Source organism: Octodon degus, unplaced genomic scaffold (assembly GCF_000260255.1).
Source record: "Octodon degus isolate 3935 unplaced genomic scaffold, OctDeg1.0 scaffold00083, whole genome shotgun sequence".
NCBI lineage: Eukaryota > Metazoa > Chordata > Mammalia > Rodentia > Octodontidae > Octodon > Octodon degus.
The window spans coordinates 9904162-9929111 of NW_004524659.1; the positions used below are offsets into that span (position 1 = coordinate 9904162).

The window sequence follows — 24950 nt, forward strand, 5'->3', positions numbered from 1 at the left end:
TGAATATGAATAATTAATATTAATAAATTAATATGAATGTTAAAAAATCCCATATTTTCCTGCAGACCCTCCCTATCATCAACCTGAGGACTTAAGGACAGGTTAGTGTACTCTCAACAGTTGTTAACAGTATAGGTTCCAGTCTGATTTCCTGGGTTCCACTCGTTTTTGAAGATTCTGTACTTAACTTCTTTTCATAGTCAAGTGTTACCAGGCTGCTGCTCTTCTTAACTTGAAATTCTAGCCCTTACGGAGAAGCAGTAGCCTTGACTAGATTCTTAGATAGTTTTCTTATTAATTAGCTTTATGAATAAATCCCTTAGTATGTTTTTCTGGGATTTGTAAAAATTTTGTTTTGCTTTTTGGTTTGTTTTCTGTGTGTGTGTGTGTGTGTGTGTGTGTGTGTGTGTAATGTGTGTGTGTGTGTAATGTGTGTATGTGTGGTAGGGTCTCATGAAATTCAGGCTAGCCTTGACCTCATTTAGTAGCCCAGACTGACCTTGAAATGAGGTGATTCTCCTACCTTATCCTCCTAAATGTTGGGATTATAGGTGTGCTCCACCATGCCTGGTTTAATTGTCTTTTGAAGAAATTAAATGGTAAAAGTTTTGCCAAATAAGATTCCTGGTTGAAAGTTTTTTTTTCTTTCAGCCCTTTGAATGTATCAGTGATCTCCAAACTTTCCAATGAGAAATCTGCTAGTTGTCATAGGGGGATTTTTTGAATATGAGGAGTTGTTTTTCCTTTACAGCTTTCAAAATTTTTTTTTCAGTGTTAGATCTGAACCCAGGGCCTTGCACATAATAGGCAAGCATTCTACTACTCCCTACTGCAATCCCTCAGGAGTTGTAGTATATTCAGATAATGGTTCTCTGAGTTCATCCTTCATGGAATTCATTCAATATCATGGGTGATTATATTCATATCTTTCATCAAAGTTTTGAAGATTTTAACCTTTATTACTTCTAATAATTACTTTGCACATTTCTTTACTTTCCTTCTGGAATTTTTGCACTGGTTGATCTGCTTGATAAAGACCCCACATATCCTTTAGTCTCTGCCTTTATTTCTTAAATCTTTTTCGTTTATTTTTCCTGCCTCAAATTTATTTGTACAAAGAGCACAGGAGGACACCAGCCACCACAAATGGCACCCCAGGGGTCACACCAGTCTTCTGTTTTTATATCAGTAGGTAAGAGGCTTTTACTGTGGAGCCTTCATGGGGGCCTGGGCACCTTTGGGAGCCTGGGCTGGAGCAGAAGCTGGAACCTGGGCCTTTGCCCGGCAAGGCCTGCAACCCTTGGCAATGTGGGCACAGATATGCTTCCCAAGCTTGGAGTGGGCAATATAGGCAAGTCTAGTGAGCCTGCAGTTTACTCCCTTTGGAATAATAATTGGGCTTGACCTCCTTGGGCTTGAGGAGGGCCTTGATAGCCTTGGCACATGCATTCATGGCCTTGTCAGTGTTTGCATCTTCTTGAAGCCCTTCTTGTGCTGCTTGGCAAAACGCATGTTCCTAAGGAATTTAGGATCCACTCCCTTCAGAGATTCATATCTTTGTGACTGGGGTTTCTTGATGCCATTTCTATGCCATTTTCAGGACTGGTTGTGCATGGTGTGGTTCTTGGACTTGGCCATAACTGCACTGTAAACCGTGGCTGCCAAGCACCTAGAATGGGAAGAAGAAAAGTAATTTTTGTTTTTTATATACTTTAATCTGCTGAGCTATGTGGGTGACTCCTGATTGATTGATTGATTGATTGATTGATTTTTGGTACTGGGCATTGAACTCAGGACCTTGTACTTATCAGGAAGGTGCTATGTTGCTTAGCTATATACCTGGCCCAATGTAATGATGTTAGTTATACTGTTTTTGAGTCTTATCAATTCTTACTTCTGCCTATTTAAATTTATTTTTGCATCTTGCTAATAAATATTTCAGTTACTATATTTCTTAAGCTCCTTCTGGGATTTCTTTGTTTTTAAGTTTTCTCTCTCCTTATTCATAATTCCAGCCACTTTGTACATCATTGTCTTGACTTTTTACACACATCTTCCTTTACTTTTTTATATTTTTTAAGACACTATGAGTTGGGGATGTAGGTCAATGAGTGAGTGCTTGCTTAACATACAGCAAGAGCCCTTGTTCACAATAAAAAAGATCCTTACTACTACAAAAAAAAAAAAGAAAGAAAGAAAAAAGTGGTTTGAAAACTTATTTCTAGCAAGAGCACCATCTGGTATTCATCAGGGATCAGTTCTATTATTTATTTTCACTTTATGTAGCCCAAACTTTTCCTCTTGCTTGCTTGCCGGCCTGCCTGCCTGCCTGCCTGCCTGCCTTGCCTGCCTGCCTGCCTGCCTGCCTACCTGCCTGCCTGCCTTCCTTCCTTCCTTCCTTCCTTCCTTCCTTCCTTCCTTCCTTCCTCCCTCCCTCCCTCCCTCCCTCCCTCCCTCCCTCCCTCCCTTCCTTCCTTCCTTCCTTCCTTCCTTTCCCTTCTTTCCTTCTCCTCCTTCTCCTTCTCCTTCTCCTTCTTCTTCTTTTGTATTTTGGAGAAGGGTCTACAGGGTGTTCAGGGTCTCACTACTAGATCGGATTCATAGTGATCCTCCTGTTTACAGCCTCCCAAGAACTGGGATTACAGGCGCACACCACCACACCCAGTCTCAATTGCCATCTCAGCTGGCCCCCAGGGCAGGGCCCACATGACAGGCTAGGGGATCAAACCCCCAGTCCCTGAACCTACTTTCAGGTGCTTTAATCCGCTGAGCTATTTGGCTGGCCCCTTCTTTTTTTAATTTATGTATTTAGTACAGGATCTCACTATGCAACTCTGACTCATAGTGATCCTCCTGTTTTTAGACTCCCAAGTGTTGGGATTACAGGTGTGCAGCACCACATCTGGACTCATTGGCCAGCTCAGCACACCTGTGGTCAGGGCTGGTGTGGCATGTAATGCTGGGAATTAAACTCTGGTCCTCATGCTTGCCTAAGCAGGCACTTAGTCCTCTAAACTGTCTCACCAGCCCTTTTCTGTTTCTTTATACCTTCTGATTTTTGTTGTTGAAAACTGAATATATGGGCTAATATTGTATAACTCTGGAAATTATATTCTCCCTTTTCCTCAAGTTATGGTGATTTTGTTGTTGTTGTTCACTGTTGCCAAGAATAACTGAGTTGTGAGTTTAGGGTCTTCTCAGGTCTTGTGGAAGCCTGCACATAAATGGGCTGCAAGCTGCTAGAAGAACACATACATAGTTGATTACCTCAGGGTTTTGAGATGGATAACTGTTTTGAGCTGAAGAAAATGGACTATGATTTATCTTCCATGTTTTTCCTGAGAAGTTACAGCCTTTAAATATAACTCAGTTTATAATGGTTACATCATAAAACTTCTGCATTGTTATTTTCCTGGAGAGATAGTTTTCTGGCACTGTCTACTCTCCCATCTCCCTAGAATTCTGTCCTTATAATTGTGTTCTGTAGTACCTTATACTCTCTAATATATGAGATTTTCCATTTTCCCTTAATTATGCCATAGTACATTTACTTTCTCTGATCAAAGAAACCAGATGTTTTTCTTCTTTCCTATAGATTTGGAGTCAAGTTATGAAGTGATCAACTATGGAAAGATATACATTTATAGAAAAGATTCATCTCTTACTCTACATCAGAGAAATCAATATGGAGAGAAACCTTACGAGTGTAAAGAATGTGGGAAGGCCTTTGGTCGTCCTACACACCTTAGACTACATCAGATGATGCACACCGGTGAGAAACCTTATAAATGTAAGGAATGTGGAAAAGCCTTTAGTCGTCCTTCAGACCTTAGAGTACATCAGAGAATTCACACTGGCGAGAAACCCTATCGATGTGAAAAGTGTGGAAAGGCCTTTAGTCGTGCCTCACACCTGACTCAACATGAAAAAGTTCATACTGGAGAGAAATCCTATATATGTCATGAATGTGGGAAGGCTTTCAGTGAAGTTGGAAGACTGAGAATACACCAAAGAATTCACACTGGTGAGAAACCCTATGAATGTAGGGAATGTGGAAAGGCATTCAGTCAAGCCTCAAACCTAGTACAACATGCAAGAGTTCATACTGGTGAAAAACCTTTTGAATGTAAAGAATGTGGGAAGGCCTTTAGTCATCCTTCACATCTCATTCGACATGACAGAACTCATACTGGTGAAAAACCCTATGAATGTGAAGAGTGTGGGAGAGCTTTTAGCAGTAGTCACCAACGTACTATACACCATAGACTTCATACTGGTGAGAAACCCTATGAATGTAAGGAATGTGGGAAGGCCTTTTGTGTCTATGGACGTCTTACTCAACATCAGAGTATCCATAGTGGTGAGAAACCCTTCCAGTGTAACAAATGCAAGAAAACCTTTAGACTCAGTTCAGGCCTTAAAGTACATGAAAGTGTTCATACTGGTGAGAAACCCTTTGCATGTAACAAATGTGGGAAGTCCTTTAGGTTAAGTTCAACTCTTAAAGTACATCAAAGAATTCATACTGGTGAGAGACTTTATGGCATACATATATAAAAAGATAGAGACCAGATATGTTGGTACACATCTGTACTCCCAGTGCTGAGAAGGCTGAAAATAGGAGAATTACTAGAGTCTGAGCTGCATAGGAAGACCCTGTACCAAATACATTAAATAAATAAATAAATAAAGATAGTGTACAGCAAATCAGTGAATTTATACTACTGAAAAATGGAAGAGAACGTGAAAAGGCTTTTACATGTGCTTCAGTTTTTAATAAAGAAATCAAATAATTTATACTGGCATGAATTCTTTGGGAGGTTAGTAATGTTCGAAATTTTTAGTTACGCCCCACATATTCAGATTTAGGGACTTTATAGAAATAGAGTTTTATTTTATGGTATCCTGTGTTTTAGGGTTTACCAGGTGGCCAAGCTGTGTAGCCAGGGTTAGAAAGCAGGTTACTGCAAGGGAAGAGACCTAACATGTAACCTGAAGTTGTAGAAGACAGATAGCAAGCACATCAGGCTCAAGTGGTACAACATTTAATCAAAGCAACAGGAAAGCAGGAACACAAGGTCCTGCTCCTTGCAGTGTATCACAAGCCTTGACCATCGGAACCACCATGAAGCTGACATAGGATGTAGTGTTACACAGTTCTGTGCTTTTGTGGCAGGACTTCAGTCTCTCTCCCCCGGGTCATTGCTTCTTAAACAACACAGAGGAATATACATCAAGTCAGAAACAGAAAAAGACATTCCCATGCAAGTTTCTAAGTTCAACAAATTTTTCAGTGCCCTTTAATCTCTTGTTCAGAAGTATTCCAGGGTGCAAACCCAGGCTAATATGATTGTGCAGAAGTTGAAAGACTGCATGAATAAGATTGTTTTTCCTAATTCTCTTAATGTATTACTAGATTATTTGTACTGAAGGAAAAATTAAGGAAATGTATAAAACCTTGTTTTCGTGTGTTTATGTATAAAAAACTTCCAGTAAAAATTACTTATTAAACTTGAGTCATATGACAGAAAACCCCTACTAATGTAACAGCAGGAGAGTGTTTACGATTTGTTTGTTTCTATCTAAATCACTACAGTTGCATTTTCGTTTATATCTTGTTGGTTTTGGTTCTAATCATGCCTTGAATCTGATTCAACTTGGAAAAACAAATAATAATGTTAAAATGCGATTAGAATTAAAACAGTTCATATATGGGAGAACATGGGAAATTGTTTAGCATAAAGTTTATGTTCAGTGCTCATTGGCTACAAGTTCTAATTTTATTATGTTATTGCTAGAGAAGATTAAATGAATTTAGGAAAGTTTTCTGTAACTATCCTTTTTTGAATTTGAATTATCCTTCCTTAATAACTCTGATAGAATGTAAAACACTGAGAGCATCTTCATTTACATTTCTTAAGCTGAATCAAGTATTTAAATTTTTGAATGAAATCCAGATTTATAACTTTAGAATGTATGAAAAAATTTAAATTAGCCAGTAAATTGATTAGAAATTAGCTAAAGGTATAGGTCTGTGGTAGAGCTCTTGCCTAGCATGTATTGAAACCTTGAGTTTGAGCCCCCAAACCCAGAGATACACATACAAAATAGCCAAAGTATATTCATTTTGAAACTTAGTTTCATTTGTAATTAAAAATATTTGAACAGGGCCAGGGAGATAGCTCAGTAGAATAAGCACTTGCCTGGCAAGTGCAGGGTCCTGAGTTCAATCCCCAGTACCACAAAAAAAAAAAAAAAAAATTGAACAGAGACAAGTTGAAATAACAATACACTCAGGTCTCCATATTCATGGGGCTCATATTTGCATATTGAACCTCAGATGATAATATTCAAGAAAATTGTGACTGTACTAAACATGTATAGATTGCTATAAGTAATATGTATAGCACCTATTCACACAGTTGTGTTGTATTAGATATTATAAGTAATCTAGTGATGATTTAAAATACAGTCATGCAGGGACTGACCAGATAGCTCAGCAGACTAAAGCGCCTGCTTAGGCAGATGCAGGGACCAGGGTTCAACCCCAGTGTGCCATGCTGGCCCCACCCGTGGGGTGCACTGTGACAACCATTGATACTGGGCATGGTGGCACGCTCCTGTAATCCCAGCTCTTGGGCAGTTGAAAATAGGAGGATCACTGCAAGTCTGATCTGTGTAGTGAGACCCTGTAGACCCCATATTAAATACAAAAAAAAAAAAAATACAGTCATGCATTGCTTAATAACTGGGGTAAATTCTAAGACTTGCATTGTTGGGTGGTTTCAGCATTGTGTGAACATCATACTGTATGTACAGGGCCGGGGAGATGGCTCAATGGAATAAGTGCTTCCCTGGCAAGCGCAAGGACCTGAGTTCTAATCCCCGGTTCCACTAAAAAAAAAAAAAAAAACCATACTGTATGTACACAAATTGAGATGGTACAGTCTACCACACACTAGGTTCTATCATGCCACTTAGTACTCCTAGGCTACAAACTTGTATAGCATATTTTTGTCTTGAATGCTGGAAGCAGTACAGTAACAACCCAGTGGTATCTGTGTCTCTAAAAAAAAAAGTATAAGTGATTTTGAAATGGTATGCTTGTATAGTGCACTTACCATGACAGGATGGAAATTTGTTCTGGGTAAGCCAATAAGTGAGTGGTGAGTGAATGTGAAGGCCAGGACATCTACTATCTACTACTATAAACTATACATACTGTATAGCTAGGCTGTAGTACATATAACATAGTATTTTTCTTTATTATTAACCTTTCCATAGACTTAAAGTTTTTCATTTAACTTTTTTGGGGGGGTATTAGGAATCAAACTCAGGACTTTACACTTGCCAGGCACATTTGTAATAGGTTTTGTTTTGTTTGGGTTGAGACAGCCTTGCTGTATACTTCAGACTGGCCTTGCATTTCATATGTAATGTAGGCTTGCCTAGAATTTGCAGCAATTTACCTGCCTTAGTGCCCCCCCCACCCCAGCCAGTGCTGGGCATGTGCCACCATACATGTAAAGACAGTTTAAAATATACATGTTGTAGATTTTTTTTTTTTTTTTTTTGGAACCAGGGATTGAACTCAGACCCTTGTTCTTGCCAAGAAAGTGTTTATTCTACTGAGCCATGTCCATGGCCCCCTTACATGTTGTAGAACTGCACAAAACATTTTTATATATTCTCATATAAGCATTTAAATTTTTTTGGTTTTTTGCTTTAATTTGTTGTTGCTGTTGTTGTTTAACACTAAGAGATGAACATACACCTTATCATAGGCCTACATGGGGTTTGGATCATCAGTAGTCCTGTCTTCCACTTCCACATTTTTTCCTGTTGGATCAGGAGTAATACCACACATGAAGCTGTCATTTGTGATAAGCGTGGCTTCTTGATTGCCTAATGAAGGACTTGTCTATCTTTTGCTGTTAACTGTTTTCATCTCTTCTAGGGTTGAATCCAGGGCCTTCCTTGTACTAGGCAAACACTATCTAGGCCTTTTATTTTTTTTCAGGTAGGGTCTGGCTCAGTTTCCCAGGCTGGCCTTGAACTTACTAATTTTGGCTTCCCAAGTAGCTGAGATTTCAGTAATGTACTACCGCTCCTGGTTTAAACTTTTTTTAAGTAAAAGAAACATACTCTAAAATAATGATTAAAATCGTGTATGGTGGCACACACCTATAATTACAGCACTCTGGGAACATGAAAAAGGAAGATCGCAGGTTTGAGCCCAGCCTCAACAAGTTGGTTAATGACTTCATAAGAACTTGGTTCAAACCAAAAAAGTTAAGGACTGGGGCTGTCTCTCTGTGTGAAGATACTGGGCTCAATCCCCAGTACTGCAAAATAAATAATTTAAAAATGATTAAAATTACTATAGCCAAATATGGTGGCATGTCTATGTAATCCTAGCTTTTTAGGAGGCTGAGGCAAGAAGTTGGCAAGTTTGAGGCCAACCCAGATAACTAGAGCCCACCCCCTAAAAAATAATGGGCTGTGGAGGTACCTTAGTATGTTTCTGGATTCAATCCCCAATACCAGGGAAAAATAATCACCTGTACTGTATGTAGCCAATAAAATTTTGTTAAGGACTTACTGCATATTAAGTCATAGCACACATCAAAAAAATCTGTTAAGTCGTGGTACATGCCTATAATTCCAACACTCTGGGAGGCTGGAGCAGGATCACAAGCTTAAGCTGGGGCTGGAGCTCAGTGTGAAGACACTGGATTTAATCCTCAGTATCAAAAAAAATCCTTAAAATCCACATATTAGAATATTCATTTTGGGGCTGGGGAGATGGCTCAGTGGAATAAGCGCTTCCCTGGCAAGTGCAAGGGCGTGAGTTCAATCCCCGGTTCTGGGAAAAAAAAAAAGAATATTCATTTTGGCTATTATTGTAGAAGTGTATTGTGACTTGTCTTTTTTTTGTATTTCCATATTTTCATGATACTAATTTTTATAAGGAAATTACCAAGACATAACTATTACACATTGCTGCTTTTTTCCTTCTATACTGTAAAACCTAAAATTTTTTTGTGTTATCCCTGTAATTTTGAGCCTCCCTTCAGGGCCCTACATTTCTAATACTAACTGTTACCTGATAAGCCTCCATCCAGTAAGAAACACTTCCAACCAGGTAATGTCTCTTGTCCTACTTGGTCCTTAACCTAATAGGAGTCCTCCTGTCAGCCTGTGAAACCAGCAAAGCAAGATATTTGCATTCGCACATGGAAGGCAAGGGACACTTTATCCTCTTGTTATTTCATAGCCTGAATCTCATAGCCCCTACTGCCTTACTTTGTCCCTAAGTGGAACCATTCTGAGCATGTGGTGACTTTTACCCTTTGGGATGTTAGTATATGTGATTAATATTTTTTGAAACAAGGTCTTGCTATCTATTTTAGGCTGGCCTTGAACTCATGATGTAGCCCACCCAGGCTGTGCTCAAACTCAGGGCAATCCTCCTACCTTAGCCACTTGAGTACTGGGGTTAGAGGTGTGTGGCACAGTGCCTGGCATATATGGTTACTGTCATCAGTGTCATCTCCTATATGTATCCATTTTTTGCACACCTGTAGAATCATAAAGCAAGACTGCCTCCATCACCAGCAGGTAGGAAAAAAGTGACAACAATTTCTCTCTCTCTCTCTCTCTCTCTCTCTCTCTCTCTCTCTCTCTCTCTCTCTCTACTGGGATGGAACCCAGGGCTTTTACTCCTCTTGCCTCAGCCTCCTAGAGTGCTGGGATTACAGGCATGCAGCACAATGTCCAGCTTTTACTATTCATTTGTACTAATACTGAGCTTTCACAATCCATGGTGGTATAAAATTCAGAATTCAAACAGCGGCACTAAATCAAATTCTCAAAAGTAGTTGGTTTTTCTTTCTTCTTTTTTCTTTTTTTTTTTTTCTTTGAGACAAGGGCTCACTATGGAGTTCAGGCTTGCCATAAATTATGTATTCCAGGCTGACCTGAAACTGCAGTCCTGCTTTAGCCTCACAAATGCTGTGATTATAGCCATGTGTCACCAAGCCTGGATTTATGCATTATCTGAAGTTGAGCTATTCAACATCTTAGAAATATGTCTGTGATTGAAAGATCACTTTGCTGAGCCTACAAACCGAAGAGAAATATTATTTCATTGTTTACCATTTGTAAGAGATCAGGCTAAAATTAAAGGTGTATAATCTATTGAACCTTGATTCAAAGGGAAGAGAACACTTTGAGATGATTTTTCAGGTTGGGAGAAAATGGAGCCTTAGAGTAAGATGAGCAGAGTCCAGATTTTTTTTTTTAATCATTTGTGTATGGGGCCAGGGAGATGGCTCAGTAGAATAAGAGCTTGCCTGGCAAGTTCAAGGGCCTGAGTTCAATCCCTGGTTCCACTAAAAAAAAAAATCATTTGTGTATATATGTGTGTATGTATGTATTTGGTACAGGGTCTCACTCTGCAGCTTGGACTCATAGTGATCCTTCTGTCTCAGCCTCCCCAGCACTGGGAACACCCATGTATTGGATTGAAAATGTCAAATAGAACAATCATGATGAGAAAATGTCAACATCACAAGTTAAAATGAACATTGCCAACCTAATTAGAGAATTTAACATATATAAACATGAAAACTGATGTCTGCAGGAATACTAACTTGAGCATTGCTTTTCTGGAAAATAGGAAATTCCTTAATGTGCAGTAAAAGTCATATTTTTAAAATTAGTCTGCACCTATACTGTAGCCTTTTCTAGTTTTGAAAATAATACTTATATGCTGATCTTTAACCATTTTGTATGGAGAAAACTAATACATATATATATATATATATATATATATTTGAAATTATATGTGAATATGCACATTCCATCTGGATTAGTGTGAATGCTTACTATTATTTTTCCAGTTTAGATTTGAAAGCTTTGAGGCAGAAGATTTTGTATAATATACACTGTTAATGGCAAACCATATTTTCAGGTGAGATAAAGTAGTTAAAGTGAGATGTATATATTGTAATTGCAAAAGAGGGAAATTGAACGTAGCCCCTTGTAGAGATTGAATCACAGAATCCTACATGCCAGGCAAGCTTTCTAAACACTGAGGTGCACCCTCAATCCTTTTAAAATTTTGAGACATGGCCCAAATTGCTCAGTTCGAGTTTGAGCTTGTGATTCGCATGCCTCAACCTCCCAAGTAGCTGGTATCACAGGCATGTGCCACCATGCCCACCTTGTAGCTCCTTCCTAAAATCTGTAGCATTACAAGTGTTTTTTGAAAATTAGGAAAATTTTAAAGAATTTTTCACAATGCTATGCTATCTATACATGTATATAAGTATATGTAAATGCATACACATATACATAAGAATACATATGCCAGAATGGAAATTCTGGGTCAACCTTATAATCTCAAGATATCTTTCTTGCAGTCAAAGCACTGTTTTGTTTGTTTTGTTTTGTTTGTTTTTTAGGATTTTCACAGGCCTGAGTGATAGAAAAAGACCAGCCCCAAAGTTTCATTCTTTTAAATAACTGGGTCTAGAGCAGCTAAACTTGCCTCTATTCTCAGACCTGAAGATGTCAGCCTGCCCTCCTCAGGCACTTGCGCATGCGCACTCCAGGCGCTGTCAGCCCGCCCAGAAGACTGCGACCCGGGGTAGGTCCGGGCTGCAGTCCTGGATCCCGGTGTCTTTTCTTCCAGGTTTTAGCAACCTTGGACTTTGTTTCCCGCAGGAGACTGAGGTCCTGGACGGTCTAGCGTGGACTACGTTTCCCACAGGCACACGTGGCTCTGTTTTCAATATCTGGGTCCTACCTGAGGGAGAAGTGGCTGTGGGTGGCTGCGAGAGCGACCCTGTGGGCCCAGACGTGGCACCCACAGGGCCCAGCCTGGTTGGTGAGAGTGGGCTGCGAAAGGGGGGCTGCGCCGCAGTGGGAACTGGGGGCAGGGGGATAGCATCTGTGAGGGAAGGCGTGTGGCGGGGGAGAGGGCGAGGCTGCGCGCCTCTCAGTGAATGCGGTGTGAAGAGTGCCAAGGTGTCTGTGTGACGGGGGACACAAGGTGCGTGTCTTTAACGTGTACGTGCATTGGTGCAGCGGTGTGGTGAGCCTCTCTGTGCCCCACATCTCCAGGTTCCCTGATGCTTCCTGTGTCCATTTCTCAATCACAGTGACTGACAGCTGCAGAGAAGTGGCCCTGGGTTGGGAGTCAGATATTGAGTCCTGAATAACAGTTCTCAGCAGAAAAATACAGTCGTCCTGTTAGGGTAGGAATTGTGGATGAGGAATTGCCCCTGAGACAGGGAACCAAAAGAAGTAGGAACAGGATTTCTATTTGGGAGTTCGCAGGGGTATACTATGTGTTTGGGAACTATAGCAGCAGAGACCACCAGGCTTGTATAAAGGCAATATAGCATAGAATTTCTTGTGCCTGGATTCAGGCAGAATGCAGTAAAACCTTCTGCCCCAAACAAAGACAAGTGTGTCCCTTTTATAGGGATGAAAAGTACGCAGGGACCTTACGCGGGAAGACACCAATAAACGTCTGTGGTTAAAATTTTCAGGCAGTCTTGCATCTCAGTGGGCTGAGTTCTTTGAAGTGTCCCTTGTAAATTTTGGGATGTCTCCAGGACTTGCAAAATTGCTTGTTCTATCTTCTCTCCTGTCCTGTGTTTGCCAGTGATAGCCTCAGTGCTGAGCTGAGTTCCCTGCAGAGTAGTGCTTTTACTGACAAGCAGGCTGAGAGCTGGGAGAATCAGGTGAGGTTGGAGGCTTACACTCCCTACCCCACCTCTTCACACCCCGGCTTCTCTGCACTGAGTCGAACCCAGAGCCTTCCCACTCAGCTACATCCCCAGCTAGTTCTATATTTTGAGACAGGATCTCTATAAATCGCCCAGTTAGGGTTCCAACTTGAAATCCTCCTGCCTCAGTCTCCCAGAGTGCTAGGATTACAGTTGTGTGTCAAAGAACCAGATTCACCTTGCTCTATGTACAAGGGGTACAGCTGTGAAAGATAGTAAATGCTCAGCATTGTAGTTACCTGGATCATTCCCTTTTTGGTTTCTGTAGATCAGAAGTAAGGAAAATATGAAGTTAAATGTCATGCTCTTGCAAGTTAGTGGAGTACAACAGGGGCTCAATTGTTGCAGTTTTTAACCAGTTGTCCTTTGTATTTATTGGTGTACCAAGGACACAACTCCTTTGAACTTGCATGGATAATTGCTGTTTACATTTGTAAATTTGTATTTTTCAAAGGAGTACATGACCTAAAAATGTATTATAATGGGTTTTTTTAAATATAGAATCAAAGATTACATCTCTGGGACAGTTTTGCACACTTTTAGCCAGCATCATGGGCCTGCAAATTTATTTATTTATTTTGCAATACTGGGGATTGAATTCAGGACTTTGTGCTTTCCAAGCAGGCGCTTATTCTAATGAGCTATTTCCCCTTAGCCAGAGTCATGGGAATAGGTAAGTAAACCTTCACATTATTGGGATACGATATTTTGGAGATAATAAAATTTCTGTTTGTAAATAAGTATATATAGCTATGATCTTTGTTAAAGTCTTCATAATATGGATAAAATTATTATTCAAGAACATTTTAAATGATGTATGCAGTCCAACTGTAAAAATATAATCTTATAAAAATCTTTTGGAAGTATTATATCCGAAATATTGTAATTAGTTATGCAGATAAAAATGGAAGGGGGATATGTCACATTTATTGAATTTGACTTTTTTTTTTTACATTTTATTTATTTATTTATGTGTGTGTGTGTGTGTGTGTGTGTGGCCAGCTCAGCCCACCAGGGGGTGGGGCTGGCTGGCATGTGGTGCTGGGGGATTGAACCCCGGTCCCTGTGCTTTGCTAAGCTTGTTCTAAGTAGGTGCTTTACACCACTGAGCCATCTCACCAGCCCAATGTCACATTTATTGAGCATTTTCTTTATACAAAAAACTTCTGCCCGCTTGTCATAAGCATTCCTATCTACAAAGTTATTTTCCCTCTATCAATGGGAGGATCTTTGTACTGCGTTATATCTAATTCTGTCAGTGCTCTATAGCTAAAGGATATTCACCAACTGCTAAATGTTTCTTTCAACCACATTGACAGATCTAGTATCTACAGATTTGATAATTTAGAGTATTAAAGTTACTCTTGGAGAAATAACACCAGGAGCTGACGTTCAGATGTCTTACAAATACAAATAATATTTCCAAAGATTATAATCACCCTAATCTCCATATCATGGAACAATAAGATTCTTTGCCATTTTCCATTTTGCCAGATCCTCTTTAAAAAGATTTTGATGCAGTTGGCTGGTGTTTTTCTTAGTCTCTGTAAGATGGGAACTGATAAATGGAATATTTTCTCCTATCCTTTCTAATAAGGTCTTTTTCATACAAATAGGTACTGGTTTATATGTTTACATATATTTGTATTGGAGATTGAATCTAGGACCTTACCAGGCCTGAACTTTTCTACTGAATTATATCTCAAGCAGCACTGAAAGTTTTAAAATTGAAATTTTAAGAGAGAAAAAAACCCTAATTTTACTACAAGAAAAAAGGAAATATAATTAATCCATTGTATATACCATATTACAGGACATATACTTATATTCATCTTCAGTAATGATAATTTACATTAGCCTCATGCTATACTGCTAGGGGAGTAGCTCAGTGACTTACCTATCACATATGGGGCCCTGGGTTCAATCCCTATAATGGGAGGAAAAAAAGAAGATATACTTTTTAGTGTTTATACAGATTATCTCATTTAGTTTTTGGAACAACTATATATAGCAGGTGATATTCTTATTCTCTTGTTGTTATCAGTGTAGAAACACTGACATTGAGTTGTTTTTAGCTCTCTGAGCTTAAAGCTTGTTTTCTGTTCCTGAAAGTGACAAGAGAGCTGTGTTCTTAATTTCAGTTTAGGAGAATATCACTTTCTAATATTATGTATACTTTTGTAAACCTAACTTCTTTGCTAAACTAATGTTTCCCACCACTTAGTATAAATTAATGTCATCGTTATTACTAATGGTATAATATTATATGGCAGACCATAATATGTTGAGCTGATTGCCTACTATAATTTTTTATGGTTTTTGTTATTTAAAATTATTGTCTCACATATATCTTCTGTATGCTTCTATAATTATTTCCTTTTTAAAATTTTCTAGCTATTGGGGGACATAGTGGCACACATCTATAATCCCAGTACTTGAGAGAATAAGGCAAGATCACAAGTTTAATGCTAAGGAAATTAGTGAGACTGTCTCAAAAAAAATGATAATAATAGGGCTGGGGTTTAGTTCAGTAATAGAGCCCTTGGAACCAATTCCCCATGCTGAAAAAATTATATCAATGTGGAGTGGTTTAAAAAAATCAGACTTTTGTTAAGTGTTTACAGTATGTTAGACCAGGAATTTGTAGTATTAGGGGGCAATATAATTGCTAAAGAGATACGGTTATTTCCTTTAAAATGCTTTTTAGGACCTGGAGATACAGCTCAGTGGTGGAGTATATACCAAACATACGTTAAACCCTGGGTTCTATCTGCTAACACTACATAAATCACTGAAGGTTAAATATGAGTAAAGGTAAGTGTGTGAAGTGTATGATGAAGGAAAAGACTAGCAATTTACCTTGTGAATTCATTGGAAAGACAGTGACATCTGTATTTAACATCAGGATAGGAATAAATTATATTAGTTCTGTGAAATCTATGGCAATAGTAAATAGATTTTTGCTCTACATTTTTCATGGAACTGCAGAGTGAACCCAGGGGGCACTTTACCATTAAGATACATTCCCCAGTCCTCTTCATTTTTTTTATTTTGAGACAAAGTCTCACTTAGTTGCCCATGTGAGACTCAAGCTTACCTTCCTTCTGGCTCAGACTCCCTCAGTGCTGGGATTACAGGCACATGCCACCATGTCTGATTTGTAACTTTTATACCTTACAATTTTTCTTCTAATTAGGTGAGCTGCAAAGTGAAACTAATGGGGTAACGTAATTTAGTAGTTATTTAGGAGGCATCATGCTTTGGCTGAAGCTTTAGAAATATCATTTAGGGCCTGGGAGGTAGGTCAGGGTAGAGCACTTGCCTAGGATGCCCAAAACCCTGGGTTCAACCCCAGCACCCAAGAAGAAAGACAAGGAGAAAACAAGGCTAGAAATATCATTTATATAAGAAATTAGTTAGGGGCCAGGGAGATGGCTCAGTAGAACAAGTGCTTCCCTGACAAGAGCAAGAGCCTGAGTTCAATCCCCAGTTCTGAGAAAAAAAAAAAAAAAAGAAATAAAAAGAAAAGAAATTAGTCAAGCACTGTACCTGGGGAAAAATGATTAAGTTCAAATATTGGTATCCAAAGGAAAGGGAACATAAGCCATTTAGTAAAACAATCTAAATTTAAAGGACAAAAAATTTTTTTTTCGATTGGTGTTATTGGAGATTGAATCCAGGGACATTCTATTCCTAAACTATAACCCCATCCCTTCTAAGAGTTTGTTTGTTTGTTTTTGTACTGTGGGTTGAATGCAGAGCTTTTATGCTGAGGAAATCCCCAGCCCATCTTCAATTCTTAAAATTTTGAGATAAAGTTTCACTAAAGCAGTAAATTTCTCACACTAGACTCAGATTAGTAATTCTTCTGGCTCAGCCTCTCAGGGTGCTAGACTGTAGGCATGAGCAAGCTTGCCTAGAGCTTGGAGTTCTTTTCTTTTTTAATGGTGCTGAGATTTGAACCCAAGGCCTAGGCACTGAGCTACGTTTCCAGCCCCTTTTTATTTTCTGGTTTGTGACAGGGATTTCCCTAAGTTCCCAGGCTATGCTCAAACTTGTGATTCTCCTGCCTCAGCTTCCTGAGTAGCTGGGTACAAGTGTGTGCTACCATACCTACTTTGAACTTTCTTGAAGTCTCCTTTTGGGAGAACATCTTCATGTTAACAAAATTTTAAAGATGCACATGTATTTCAAGTTATCCTATAGTAATTGCAACAATAATGTGGAAGAAGCTTTAAAAAATCAAGATCAAAACAAAAACACTATTAATAGATGAAAGTATTACTAAAATCACACAATGGCCAGAAAACTCAGTAACATAGGTCTTGTAACATTCTGTCTTTAATGCAGAAATGCCTGTCTTCTGTAATCCTTTAGTGGAGACCTCTATGATTTGGACTTATTTAGAACTGTAATTGGGGCTGGAGGGAAATAGCTCAGTGACTTAAGTGCCTGCCTGAAAAGCACAAAGTTCCTGAGTTCAATACCCAGTACAAAAAAAAAAAAAAGAATAAAGAATGCTAACTGGCCCAAATTGTATGTGATGTGAAATAGTCTGAAACTTGGAGCACAAGACCCAAACAGCAATATTAAATTGGTTTAGTTCTATTTTAGCAACACTAAGGCAAAAATGATCTCAAGGTCTTTCCTTTTCTCAGCCCCAGCTTTCTAGATCTGTATGTTTTTGCTAAAAGGAACCCTGAAGACTGGTCTTTTGCAAGTCTAAAACCATGGCCTATGTAAGTTGATATTTCTGTCCTTGTTGAAATGTTTTTGGTTGAAATTTTTATGTGTTTTTAGGTTATACAGGTATTTTCATAAATTTTCCTGATGTTTCCCAGTAGGGGAAACTTCCCATAACAAAAATAGCAGAGGCATCTACCTAGAAGCATCTAGCTGTTACTCATCCGCTGAACTGTGATTTCACATTACCCAGCATCCTCTCTGTGTGGCCTGCTCTCAATTTACTACTTAATACAGAGAGATAAAGGGCTCGCCTAATATAGCAGAAGGCCCCAAGTTCCATTCCCAGTTCTGACAATAAATAAACTTACTAATTTTCCTGTAATTAGTGAGAAAATCATTCAGCATTTCTTAAGTGACCATTCATCAAGGGCAACAATGAATTTAAGTTCTTTTTTTAAAATTTATTCATTTATTTTATTTCATTTTTGGTGGTACCAGAGATTGAACTCAGGACCTTGCACTTGCCAGGCAAGCACTGATTCCACTTAGCTATCTCCTTGGCTCCAAATTTAAGTTCTTTGAAGTAAAGATTTATACCTTCTGGGTGAAATCTGATTTGATGAGTTAGAGACAATTGTTGTATTTGACTGTAACAAAACATACAATGTCACACACTTAAAATTGCCAAATAATGAATATAGAAATTTGCTATTGAATGACCAAATGTCATTGTAGAGTAAGAATCCATACTTTGTGTGGATTAGTAGATAACTGGGACCTACAAACTTGGAGATCATGGATCTTGGCAGGAAATCCCTGAAATAAGTATCAGGACTACAGTATTCTGTTTTTAAGTGGGACATACTGATCTTGGGTAAAATGTATTTTCTCATCCTTCCTCAGTGTTCTTTAACTCAGTGTATTTTTTATTTATACCTATGAAAAAAATAGGACCTTTTTAAAATAATACAATCTGCTGTGTTGCCCAGGCTTGTCTCAAACTCCTGGGTTCAAGTGATCCTTCAGCCTCAGCCTCCCAAGTAGCTGGGAGGATAGGTATGCATCGCCAAAAACATCTGGCTTAATCTGAAGCTTAGTGACTTAAGATAATCAACATTTATCTCATAGTTTTTGCTGGTGAGACATCTAGACTGGCTTACTTTTCCCTTGACTCTGAGTCTCTTATGAGCTTATCAAAGCATTGACCAGGCCTGAAGGCATCTTTATGCTCAACTTAGTGGGGATGTGTTGCCAATCCCATTTAAGTGGTTAACAGTTCCTCATAAGGATGGTATGAGAATCTCAAGTATTCACAGGCTCTTGACTGAGGCCATTCAATGATTTCCTGTGATGAGGTTCTGTCAGTAGAACTCTTAAAACCTGCGGGCTTTACCAGTGAGCAAATGAGACACCAAGGGAAGGAAAGCAATATGGAATTTATAAATCTTTGTAACCTTCATCAAATGTAACATCTTTTTTTGGTGGAACCGGGGATTGAACTCAGGCCCTTGCGCTTGCCAGGCAAGTGCTTATTCCACTAAGCCATCTCCCTGGCCCCTCAAATGTAACATCTTAGCAATTTAGCTGTTTATTAAAAGCAAATTACTTGGTTCAGCCTACATGCAAAAGAACGAGATTTCAAAAGAGGAATGAAGTAAAGTTACCAGAATTCTGTAGTCCTTCCTTTCTAAAATTGAAAATTTATAGTCTGAGAAAATGCTCAGTTAAAATTTTATCTTCTTTTGAAAGCAAAAGATTTCCCCAGTAACTCATATTTATTTAAAAACATATAAAAAATAAAAACATATGAGTTACTAAGACAAAAACAGACCTGAGGACCAGTGGAACAGCATGGAGGTCACCACCATCATCCCCTCACCCGGCTTCACAGTGTGTTTTTCCTCCTGACAGCCTGCTTGTGGCACCCTGCTGCACATCCCGGTGCAGCTCTCCATGTGCTGGAATGGGGGAAATGCTAGATGTCAAATACATCGAGTTCATGTCTCTGAATTTAAAGAATGAAGTCTAAGCAACAATGGAGGTTAAGAATAGGAAAACGTATTGGAGAAAAGGAATGGGGAGTAGAATAGCTCCTGAGGGACAAGAGGCATTCTGAATGGGTTGCTGACAGTCTATATATTTTCTGTCCATCTTCAGAACATCCTTTAATTTTTCTAGTAATATATGGATTTGACATTCCAGGGATCAGTGACATTCAGGGACGTGGCCATAGACTTCTCTCAGCAGGAGTGGGAATATCTCAGCACTTTTCAGAAGACTTTATACCGGAATGTGATGATGGAGAACTATGGTAATTTGGTCTCACTAGGTATGTTTTCTGCCTCAAATAACTTAGGATAATGTAGACTATTGCCCTTAGGATATGTGCTTTTTCTACTCTGATTTTCAAGGCTAGCCTCTGACAGAAGTAAATTATTTTTCCCATTTTTCCAAATAAGTGATTTGAACTTCGTTAGTATAGAAATTACAGCTCCATTATAAATGTATTCATCTTCCCTTTCAGTGATATTCATGCTTTTTCTGTCCTACTTAGAGTTACATTTAAGGAAGAGGCACATTCGAATTCTGTGGCATATATCATACAACCATTATTAAAAGATCTAGATTTCTTTTTTATTATGCTCAGAATTAGTGTACATACTACATTATCTAATCCATTTGCAGGAAGAACAGCTTGACGGAGCATCTTAGATGGTTATAATTTTTAAAAGAACCTCTGCTATTTATATAGCAAAGGACTAAATTAATGGAATTTGTTAAAAGCTGAAGCAAACATGTTTCATTTCCTAAGACAAATTTTTTTATCTGATCATTAAAAGTTGTAATCTATTTGTAAAGGTAATGTTTTAAGTACTTTAAATGTATTACACACATAGATCAACTGATTTAATTCTTATTAAATCAGATATCTTTATTTTATCCCCATCTTCAAATAAAAATACTGAGGCAGAGTGGGTTTAAGGGACTTACCCAAGATTCCACACAGCTAGAAGGTAGCAAAGTCAGGGATTGGTAAAAGGAGTTAAAGTTTATATTTCAGGGCCGAGGAGATGGCTCAGTGGAATAAGCACTTCCCTGGCAAGCACAAGGGCTTGAGTTCAATTCCTGGTTCTGAAAAAAAAAAAAAGTTTATATTTCAGTTATATGCTCCAAAGTTATATGCATGATCTCAAGAAAAATAGGATATAGGTCTGTAAATTATGTTTTTAAAAACCTTACCCTGTGTAACTGATTTCTTCTTTTTAAATTTCCTTACCTTCTTTTTTCAAAAATTGTATTTACTATCATTTGGCCTTTAATTTACTATAACATAAAGAAGACTATTTTTCTGTATCATATGACATTTTTTTCTTTGTAAACAGGCCATTCCATTTCCAAGCCAGATGTAATCACATTATTGGAGCAAGGAAAAGCACCCTGGATGGTTTTGAGGAAAGAAACAAGAAAATTGACTGAAGGTAAGTGAGCATAAATCTGGCTTTTGAAAAAAGAAGGTAAGAAAGCCACCTGTATCAATAGCTTGGCTGATCAAGGAAGAGCCACATACTTGGAATATTGGCTGGAAATCTCCATTCATAGTTAAGGTTTGTGATCTAAAGCAGAGATAAATCCTATGCATGAGCTAACCAAAGGGGTTTATCTTCACCTCTCATATTTGGGAAGTTTTGAGCTGTTATTTCCTCAAATAAGTTCTCTGTCCCTTTCTTTCAAGGACTCTCAATATATATATAAACTTAAATTCATTGTTGCCCTTGATGAATGGTCACTTAAGAAATGCTGAATGATTTTCTCACTAATTACATGAAAATTAGTAAGTTTATTTATATATATATATATTGGTCTGCTTGATGGTATGTCTAATTGACACTCTCCTTTTTAAAACTTTATTCATTTTGTTCTCTTAATTTGATTTCAAATGACCTGTCTTAAAATTTGCTAATTCTCATGCCTATTGAGATCTGCTGTTGAATCCTTCTAGTGAATTTTTAAATTCATTTGTTTTTTCAGCTCTAAAATTTCTGTTTAATATTTTTATTGAAATTTCTAATATTCTCATTTTTCTTATGATATTGTTTTCATAATTTCATTTGATTGTCTGTGATCTGCTGGAATTTGTTTTCCTTTGTTATGTAGAGGATGGAACCCAGGGCCTTGCACATTCTAGGCAGTAGCTCTACTATTGAGCCACATTCCTAGCTATCTATCATTGAGTTCTTTAACACACTTATTCTAAATTCATCATAGACCTTTGCATAACTGAAGTTTTATTTTGACCCTTTGGTTGGCCTTGTTTCTCTATCCCTTAAAATGTCTTTTGATCTTTTGTTTAGATTTGAAGTTTTAAGAAAAATGGCTACCTCTTTTTCCTGTCTTTAAAGACTGGCTGTTGGGCTGGCCAAATAGCTCAGAGAATTAAAGCACCTGCAAGCAGGCACAGGGGCAGAGGTTCAATCCCCTGGCCTGCCATGTTGGTCCCACCCCCTGAGTGTGCTGAGATGGCAACTGAGTGGGTGTGGTGGCATGGGCCTGTAATCTCAGCACTTGGGAGGCTATAAACAGGAGAATCACTCTGAGTCCCATCTAGTAGTGAGACCCTGAACACCCTGTAGACCCTTCCCTAAAATACAGGAAAAAAGTAAATAAAAAAATAAAGTCTGACTGTTGTGGAAGGGAAAGACCTTCATCAGTCAGCCTACCTAGGGGTTCTAACAACATTCAGACTTTGGGAATGCAAATGTAATTTCTATACAAACAAAGTTCAATTTTCTTTTGTGTTGTATGTGTGGACTTATTACAGTGTGTGTAGCTGGTTTTGACTGTTTTGGGTTATTTTTTTTTTCTCAAGAACTTTTGGTTTCTATTATATTCCTCTGCCTAATCTCTTTCTTCCCATGGTTCATGCCTATGGAAATGCAAATTCTCTTCCATTCTAACTTGGCACAGTGCTTATGTCTTTTCTATGACTTTCAACCTGATAGTCAATCTATCTTATTGTTCCTGTCAGTACCCTAAGCTAAGTGAGGCAGAAACAAGTTCCTCTGGCAGCTCCAAGGGAAGTCAGGAGAAGAGCCAAGAATTGGGAGGCAGTATTCTCCAGAAGCACCACATTACACTGGATTTAGAAGAGGCTAGGGCCTAAACTGTGATAACTTCTTACCATTCTTAGCTATCTTTTCTTCTGTTTATGTACTCAGCTTTGTGCTATAGCTCCTTCACTAATTTCTAGATTTCTTATAAAGATACCTGGTTTTATTATTTCTGTAATTTAATATCTCTGGTGGAGAAACTGAGGGTTGGGTATTTCTAGTTCATAATCTTCCAAACAGTTCCCACTTTTAGTTTCTCTTTCTCCTTTACTACTTTGTTTTAAAATATTTGAAATTTTTATTATTTATTTCATTTTACCTTCTCAGCTATCTCTTTTAACTCCTTTTAATGGATATTGTTAAACATCCATATATCTAATTTTTCACAGTCTACCTAGAGTTAACATTATATTACATCTTATAAAATGAAGAAGCCATTGTTATGGTTTGTATCTAGTTGTTCCCCTAAAATTCCATACAGTCATGAGGAACAGGTTTTTCAGAGGTTGCTGAATATAGTTATTAATTCATGGTCCAGTACTAGGTTTAAGGTTGTGTTACATCTGCTCTAGGGTAGGTAGCCTGCAAACAATATAACAGACAGCAAGAGTTTTGTCCCTCCTCCTTCAGTTGTTGATTTTGCTGTCTTCCACCATGGATGATTACCCCTTTGCCATGTCCATTCTACGTTGGAGCTAATCAATTATGGATAAAACCTGTATGAATTATGAGCTAAATAAGACTTTCCTCCTTTGACTTTGGATATTGGGTATTTGTGTCAGCAATGAGAGAAAGTAACTAAGACAACCATGTTTCCTTTTTCTGTGTGTGGTACAGGAGATTGAACTGAGGGTCTTGTGTGTGCTAGGGAGGTGCTCTAGCACTCGGCTATATACCCAGCCTACCAAAAATCCTTAATATGCTTTATATCTATTCTTCCCTTTGCAGTTATCAAATACACTACATCTTCATACACTGAAAGCACCACTAGACAGTATAGCAAGTTTTGCTTTTAAATAGTCATTCTTGACCCAGAGAACTTAAGAGGAAAATAGTCTTATTCATATAAATATTTCTCTATTTTGATATTTTTATTCCTGGAGAGATTTGGAGTTGTTAATATCACTTCTATTAGTCTGTTAATTGTCCTTAGTATTTGTTTTAGAACTGTTCTATTAGCACCTAATCATCTTAATTTTCATTTATCTGAAAAATGGCTTCATTTCACCTTTATTCCTGAATGATATTTTCACTGAAAATAGAATTAATTGTTTACAGGGCTAGAGAGATAGCTCGGGGGTCTAAGCACCTGTCTAGCAAGTGCAAGGACTCAGGTCTGATGCCCGGCACCTCATGCTGTGCCAGCCCTAGAAACCTGGGTGCACTGTGCTGGCCACTGAAACCAGGGCATGGTGGTGCACACCTATAATGTCAGCACTGGGGAGGCTGCACAGGAGGATCACTATGAGTCCGAGCTGTATAACAAATACCAAATAAATAAATAAATAAATAAATATTAATAAAAAAGAATTTATGTTCACAATCTTTTTTTTTTCTTTTTATTAGTCTAAATGACTTGTTCATTTTCTTCTGACCTTTTTTTTTTTTTTTTTTGACAGGCTGGAGACTGGCTCTGTATAGTTCAAGTTGGCCTTAAGCTCACTTTGTAGCTGAGGCCGGTCTCAAACTTGCACTAATCCTCCAACCTCAGCCTCTGAGTGTTGCGATTATAGGTGTACACCACCAAACCCAGCTTTTTCTATTTCTCTTTCATGAGCAAAGTAATCATTTAAATTTTTTTTTTAATTTTAGGACAAGGTCTACAGGGCCTCACTATATACATCAGACTCATAGTGACCCACCTGTGTTCAGTCTCACAAGCGTTGGGATTACAGGTGTGTGCCACCATGCCCAGTCTCAATCACTGTTTCAGCGCTCACTGGGGGAGGAGCTGACATAGCATACTAGGGATTGAACCTGGGCCTGCCATTGTACCTGCCTAAGTAGGCGCTTTAATCTGCTGAGCTATTTGGCTAGCCCTTCATTTGAATTATTGATCTCCTGAATATTATCATTTTTCTCTACCTTCAAGAATTTTATATTCATTTTTAGTACTTTGAATGTGATGTATCTAGGTATATTTCCCTTTTATTTATCCTATTTAGAGTTCACTGGATTTTTACATCTACAAATATATATCTTATACCAAGTTTAGGATGTTATTTACCATTATTTGTTGAGATATTTTTCTTTCTTCAGATTCTTTTTCTTTTTTCCTATTCATCTTTTATATATTCCCACAAGTCCCTGAACTCTTTATTAAAAATTTTAATATACATTATAAATTTTAGCTTGG

At 38.2% G+C, this 24950-nt stretch overlaps 1 protein-coding gene across 1 annotated transcript in view; it reads left to right on the forward strand.

Moving 5' to 3' along the window:
• Positions 1–24950, forward strand: part of LOC101569889 (zinc finger protein 420) — an 84303-nt gene that overhangs the window by 54355 nt on the left and 4998 nt on the right. The window contains exon 7 of the mRNA XM_023721572.1: positions 3692–4487. Within this exon, the coding sequence (XP_023577340.1) occupies positions 3692–4487 (796 nt within the window). The remainder of the gene's footprint in view (positions 1–3691; positions 4488–24950) is intronic.